This window comes from Carlito syrichta, unplaced genomic scaffold, assembly GCF_000164805.1.
Source record: "Carlito syrichta isolate Samal-C Ts95f unplaced genomic scaffold, Tarsius_syrichta-2.0.1 Scaffold305649, whole genome shotgun sequence".
NCBI lineage: Eukaryota > Metazoa > Chordata > Mammalia > Primates > Tarsiidae > Carlito > Carlito syrichta.
The window spans coordinates 52,942-58,694 of NW_007249745.1; the positions used below are offsets into that span (position 1 = coordinate 52,942).

Consider the following 5,753-nt stretch of genomic DNA (forward strand, 5'->3'; position numbering starts at 1 on the left):
TCACCCCAGGCTGCAGCCTGGGATCCCCCAGGGACCCCCCCGGAGCCGCTGCTTCCCCCATGGACTTGCCCGGGGACTCCAGGTGAGAGCGCACCCCGCCCGCCTGTCTTGAGCCTGGGAGACGGGGATTCTGACGGCCGCACTGGGATACTCCAGAGCCAACAACAGGTTCAGACGACCGTCCTCTGCTTCTTTCACCCTCCAGCCCACCTGGCCAGCCGCGTCTATGCCGCCAGCCTCTGACTCGAGCCTTATGGAGAGCCAGGAGCCCAAAACGACCGAGGTTGCAGCCCCAGGGGGTCCCTTCTCCCCTGGAAAAGGCCTCTCGGCGGGTCCTGACCGTGGTGCTGGAAGATGTCATGGCTGCCCACATGGTGAGCCCACTCAACTGAGAGACCCTGTTTTCTCCCATGCCTTTTCCTCAATACCAAAGTCGGACCAGATCCCTACTGAGGATAACTAGGGTCCAAATATCTCATTGTCACGCCCATTCCTCAGGCAATCTTCCTCCTGCTAGAGTCCTGCTTGGCTCCCACTTACTCCAACCTAGATTTGGGCAGGGACTCCCGTACCCATCCCGTCACCCCCCCCCCCAACCCTGTTGGCCTAGAACCATGTCCTACACCTATTAAGTATGATAATCTCTTCTGCTTTCTTTGTTTTTTATTGTTTCTTTTTTCTTTTTCTTTTTCTTTTTTTTTTTGTACAGACGGGGTCTCGCTATGTTGCCCAGGCTTGTCTTGAACTCCTGGCCTCAAGCGATCCTCCCGGCTCAGCCTCCCAAAGTGTTGGGATTACAGGCGTGAGGCACAGCTCCGGGCCGAAACTCTTCTGCTTGCTTCCTAGCCCAGGATCCTGGGACTTTGGCTCCACCGCACAGATAAGAAAAACTGAGGCCCAAAATAAACAATGACCCACCCGAGGTCACCCTGTGTTTTTCATTTCTCCAAATAGCACGGGTGAGAAGATTACCCAGTTCCCACACCTGCAGCACAGGACTTTCCAATATTTGGCCCCTAATTCAATCCAACTCATCTCTTATTTGGGAATTTGAGTGGATTCTAGCCACAATCTGTCACCTTGTGGCTAAGGGCACTGTTAGATACAGGGAGACCCTGTCCAGTCCAACCTCATTCCAACACCTTGTTCTTGACACCTCTTCCTCTCCCAGGTCCCCCTTGTGCCCCAAGAGGAGACCACCATCCCACGGTGCCACAGCTACCGTCAGGATTCCGTCCACAGCCAGCTGCCTGCTTTGCCACCCAGGCAGGCCACGTGGTCCTCGAAGGCCAGGTGAGCATGGCAGGATGGGGGTAAGCTAGGGACACAGCTGAGCCCCTCTGATTTTCCTGTTTTCCCTATAGGCCTCCTGACCCACTGCATTTGTGCAGAGAGCCCTTGAGCCGAATTCACAGGCCCTCTTGCACACTGAGGAGGCGATCTAGGACAACCCGTGGCCCAGAGGAGGATCCTTCACGAAAGGTGGACTGGGCCACCCAGCCCACCCTGGTAGTGATGCTGGAAGACATTGCCAGTCCCAGACCCTCAGCTGAGGTATGGGAACTTAAGATAAGAATGTCGGGTTCAGTCAGACACGGTGGCTCATGCCTATAATCCCAGCACTTTGGGAGGTAGAGGTGAGAGGATTGCCTGAGCCCAGGGGTTCAAGACCAGCCTGGACATTGTGATGAGATCTCGTCTCTACAATAAATCAAAAAATTAGCTGGGCGTGATAGCATGCACCTATAGTTCCGGCTACCTGGAAGGCTGAGGCAGAAGGATTGCCTGAGCCCAGCAGCAGGTCGAAGCTGTGGTGGCTGGGAGCGTGCCACTGCACTCCAGCCTGGGCGACAAAGTGAGACTCCAACTCAAAAAAAAAAAAAATGTCGGGCTGATCTGGGGCCAGGTACTCCAGCAGGGAAAGAAAACAGGGAAAGGACCCTTGAATCTCAGGTGGGTTTTTCTCAGGGCAAGGAGGACACCATTTAAGGTGGCAGACACTGCATGAACAAGGATCTTAGGAAAAAGTCTTTGATGTGAACCCAAGCAGGTGTCTGGGGACTGAGAGTCAAGACGTGGGGAGCTAAGGTGGGGAAAGGGGTTTTCCCTGCCTTCCCACAAACATCCCCTGTTTATATCCAGGGCTTCATCGATGAGACTCCCAACTTCATCATCCCAGCACAAAGGTGAGAGGGCTAGCGAAGGGATTATCAAAGCATCCAGGCAACAGCCATCATCCAATTAGCCAGAGCTAGGGGCATCAGGATTGACTTATCCAATCCTTCCTGGTAGCACCTTCAGAAGGGATGGGGGTGGGGCTAGCTCAGGTGGAGTCTGGACCTGGAAGCCCTCTCAGACCTTACCTTGCCCCTTCACTCCAGAACTGAGCCTGTGACAATGGTTCACCAGCCAATGCCTCCATCCGGGGACCTAGAACCCCCATGCCAGCCACCCACCCTGCCTACAGACCGTCCGGAGAGCCCACCACCAGGTAAGGACTCAGTAAGAGGGATGAGACTTGGGGTCTGGCAAATGCTAGTTGAGCTTGGAAGTGTCGAGTGCAGAAGTGGGGGTGAGGCGTAACCCCTCCTAGGGCAGATCTTGCTGTACGAAGATGGGGGGTAGAGTTCAGAAGCTTGAGGTTTAACTTCTGAATGCAGAGCTTGGGTTTTTAGGGGTGGGCTTACTTCTCTGTGGGCAAAGTTTAGTGTTTGGGAGACGGGCTGAAGCTACTGAGATGGGGCTTAGACACCTGCAGCGGAGGAATGCCCACCTGTGACCCTCTCCTTTCCTCAGCCCCAGATCCTGCTCTGGAGCTCCCATCCACCCCACCACCGTCCAGCCTTTTACGCCCCCGCCTCAGTCCCTGGGGCTTGGCTCCCCTCTTCCGTTCCGTCCGCTCCAAGTTGGAGAGCTTTGCTGACATCTTTCTCACACCCAACAAAGCCCCACGGCCCCCGCCCCCCTCACCCCCCATGAAGCTGGAGTTGAAGATCGCCATCTCAGAGGCCGAGCAGTCTGGGGCTGCTGAGGGCACTGCATCTGTCAGCCCCCGGCCCCCTATCCGCCAGTGGCGGGCTCAGGACCACAATGCCCCAGCACCTGTCCCTAAGCCTTCTCTGGGCCGAAGTCACTCCTGCCCTGACCTGGGGCCCCCTGGCCCAGGTACCTGCACTTGGCCATCTGCTCCACCCCAACCAAGCCGGCCACGGCCACGGCGGCACACTGTGGGTGGTGGGGAAATGGCCCGAGCCCCACCACCCTCTCGGCCCTGTCTCCGGAAAGAGGTCTTCCCTCTCGGAGGAGTGGGAGCCTCCCCTTCTCTCGCCACATCTTGCTCGTCCACGGCATCCACTTCCTCCTTCTCCGAACCAGCAGAACCCAGGTAGTGCTCTCAATAAACCCTCCTTGATAACCTGGCCACAGCCTGGGTGCAGCCTCCTTCCCTAAGTATCCAGTGGGCAGAAGATGGGGATATTGCTGTGAGTCTTGTTTGTCCCTGAGCCTTGACCTTCTTGGCAGGTTGGGTTCAACCAAGGGGAAGGAGCCACGAGTCTCCAAGGACCAGGTGCTTTCAGGCCCTGAGACCAAGGTAGGTGCACAGATGAGGGGGAGGAGACAAGTGTGGGCCTGAGCCCATGTTACTCTTTTTTTTTTTTTTTTTTTAATTGGAGTCTCATTCTGTCACCCAAGCTGATGTGCAGTGGCAGGTTCACAGCTACCACAGCCTCAATTAGCTGGGCTCAGGTGATCCTTCCGCCTCAGCCTTCCTAGTAGCTGGATCTACACAGGCATGTGCCATTATACCCAGCTAATTTTTTTATTTATTGTAGAGATGAGGTCTCGCCATGTTGCCCAGGATGGTCTGGAACCCATGGGCTCAGGGCAGTCCTCTCGCCTCTGCCTCCATGTCACTCTTTCACCCTCTGCCCCATTTTTACAGACCATGGGAAAGGTTTCCCGATTCAGAATACGCAGGACACCAGCTCGTGCTCGGCTAAACCTTACACCAATGGGGCTGCCTCGACCAGTCAGGTGAGAGGCTCATTGGGTGCTGAGCTATCTTAGCTGGACAGGTAGGTGTAGGCTCATGTCCTCTGAAGTGTGGCTTTGTCTCCTCTCAGGGAGCACAGTCCAGCCTGGAGGATTCAATTTGGTATGGACATGGTTTGTCTTTAGAACTGCCTGTCTGCCTTAGGCAGCACTCCTCACCCTGACATATCCCAGAAACTGAAATACAGACCAGGCCTTCCCTGTCCCTTCTTCAGGCCCCACTGGCCAAGGTTTCTCAGTGACCCTCTGCTCTTTGTTTCCAGGTTGAACAAGAAGGAGTTCAGCTTGGAAGAAATTTACACCAACAAGAATTACCAATCACCCACAACCAGGAGGTGAGAAAGTGGGAAGGTTTTAGGGTGGTAGAGGGAAGGCAGGAACCAGGGGCCATCCTGGTAACCACCTTCTTTCCCTGCCTCATTCAGAGCCTTTGAGACTATTTTCGAGGAACCTCGGGAGCACAATGGAACTTTGGTTTTCACCAGCTCAAGGAAGCTCCGGCGGGCTGTAGAATTTCGGGACAGCAGCCTTCCTCGATCCCGGAGGCCATCCCGTGGGGCCCGGGCTGCAGCTGGCAGGATCGTTACTCCCAACCTGGCCCCCAGCCCAGATGTGGGACACCTGCTGCAGCGGCGACTGGAAGAGCTAGATGCCTTACTCCTGGAGGAGGAAAACGACGATGGGGAGCAGCCCCATCGGACCTAGGCACTCCATCTATTTGTCCATCTATGCTGAAGGGAGGGGAAACTGTTGAGGCTGTTTTCTTTTCTTCTATTTTTTTTTTAATTTCCCACCTCGCGCCTCCCCTCTATATTTCTAGTAAAGTTTTCGATATGTTTCTGATTCTTTTGCATCTCCAGCTGAGTTTGATGGCTGATGTTTCTATGCTGGCCCCCTAAGGACTGGGAAATGAGGGTGGTGTGAGGAAGGTAAAGGGGGTTGGGTACAGGGAGTTGATGAAATGGTCATTAGAGATGCTCCCTTGATTAAAGAATTCTCTTGCACGGAGGAATACTTCTGAATCAGCTCCAGATTATACTATGACCTGGACCCTGCTCAGGGTTCTCCCAACTTACTTATATTGAGACTGAAAGCCCTATAGTGGACCAAAGCCTTGATGAAGATAGCCCTGAATTCCTTGTAACACGCAGGCCAGGATCTGATGCTGGACTCCAGAGCCTAAGAGTAAGCAGCCATAATTGAGTACCTACGACAACCTGTCACAGGTACTTGACCAGCACATATCCCTGTAAAAAAGGAAGTATAGCCATTATACAGATGAGGAGGCAAGGAGAGCATGTCAGTGTACTGTAACCCGGGCAACCAGAGGCCAGAAATGGCACTCTCCATCTCAGTCAAAGGCCCATCTTTCATAACTTGGAAGCAATAAGAGCAGTGGCTAGAAGTCTCGGAGCTAGGATCCCTGTGAGTCCAGCTCCTGGCTGGGAAACTACTAACCTGTTTGTGCATCAGTCCCCCTCCCTCACTGTAAAGCGGGGCTAACAGCGGTATTACCAAATGAGTTAACAAGTGAAAGGGCGCTCGGAGACCGCAGGCCAGCACCCTCGCACTGAACCGAGCGGTAACGTGACGTTTCCTTCCCGTGCGCCCGCGCTCGCAAAGCACGCGGCGTGCTCGGCCCACCCCGCGCCGCGGGGCCACCCGCGAGCTGCCAGCCGGGCGGTGGCATGCCACGCGCG

General features: G+C 54.9%; 2 protein-coding genes across 3 annotated transcripts in view; both read left to right on the plus strand.

The window, feature by feature from the left end:
- Window positions 1-4,912, plus strand: part of PRR14 (proline rich 14) — a 5,661-nt gene extending 749 nt beyond the window's left edge. For both annotated transcript variants that reach the window (XM_021714450.1, XM_008062028.2), the window contains exons 2-12: window positions 10-82; window positions 206-374; window positions 1,172-1,293; window positions 1,365-1,554; window positions 2,143-2,186; window positions 2,382-2,491; window positions 2,797-3,385; window positions 3,523-3,592; window positions 3,944-4,035; window positions 4,317-4,388; window positions 4,479-4,912. In XM_021714450.1, coding sequence (XP_021570125.1) covers window positions 60-82; window positions 206-374; window positions 1,172-1,293; window positions 1,365-1,554; window positions 2,143-2,186; window positions 2,382-2,491; window positions 2,797-3,385; window positions 3,523-3,592; window positions 3,944-4,035; window positions 4,317-4,388; window positions 4,479-4,758 — 1,761 coding nt within the window. In that variant the 5' untranslated portion in view covers window positions 10-59 and the 3' untranslated portion in view covers window positions 4,759-4,912. The remainder of the gene's footprint in view (window positions 1-9; window positions 83-205; window positions 375-1,171; window positions 1,294-1,364; window positions 1,555-2,142; window positions 2,187-2,381; window positions 2,492-2,796; window positions 3,386-3,522; window positions 3,593-3,943; window positions 4,036-4,316; window positions 4,389-4,478) is intronic.
- A 438-nt stretch (window positions 4,913-5,350) lies between these two features.
- Window positions 5,351-5,753, plus strand: part of FBRS (fibrosin) — a 13,827-nt gene continuing 13,424 nt past the window's right edge. The window contains exon 1 of the mRNA XM_008062029.2: window positions 5,351-5,363. Within this exon, the coding sequence (XP_008060220.2) occupies window positions 5,351-5,363 (13 nt within the window). The remainder of the gene's footprint in view (window positions 5,364-5,753) is intronic.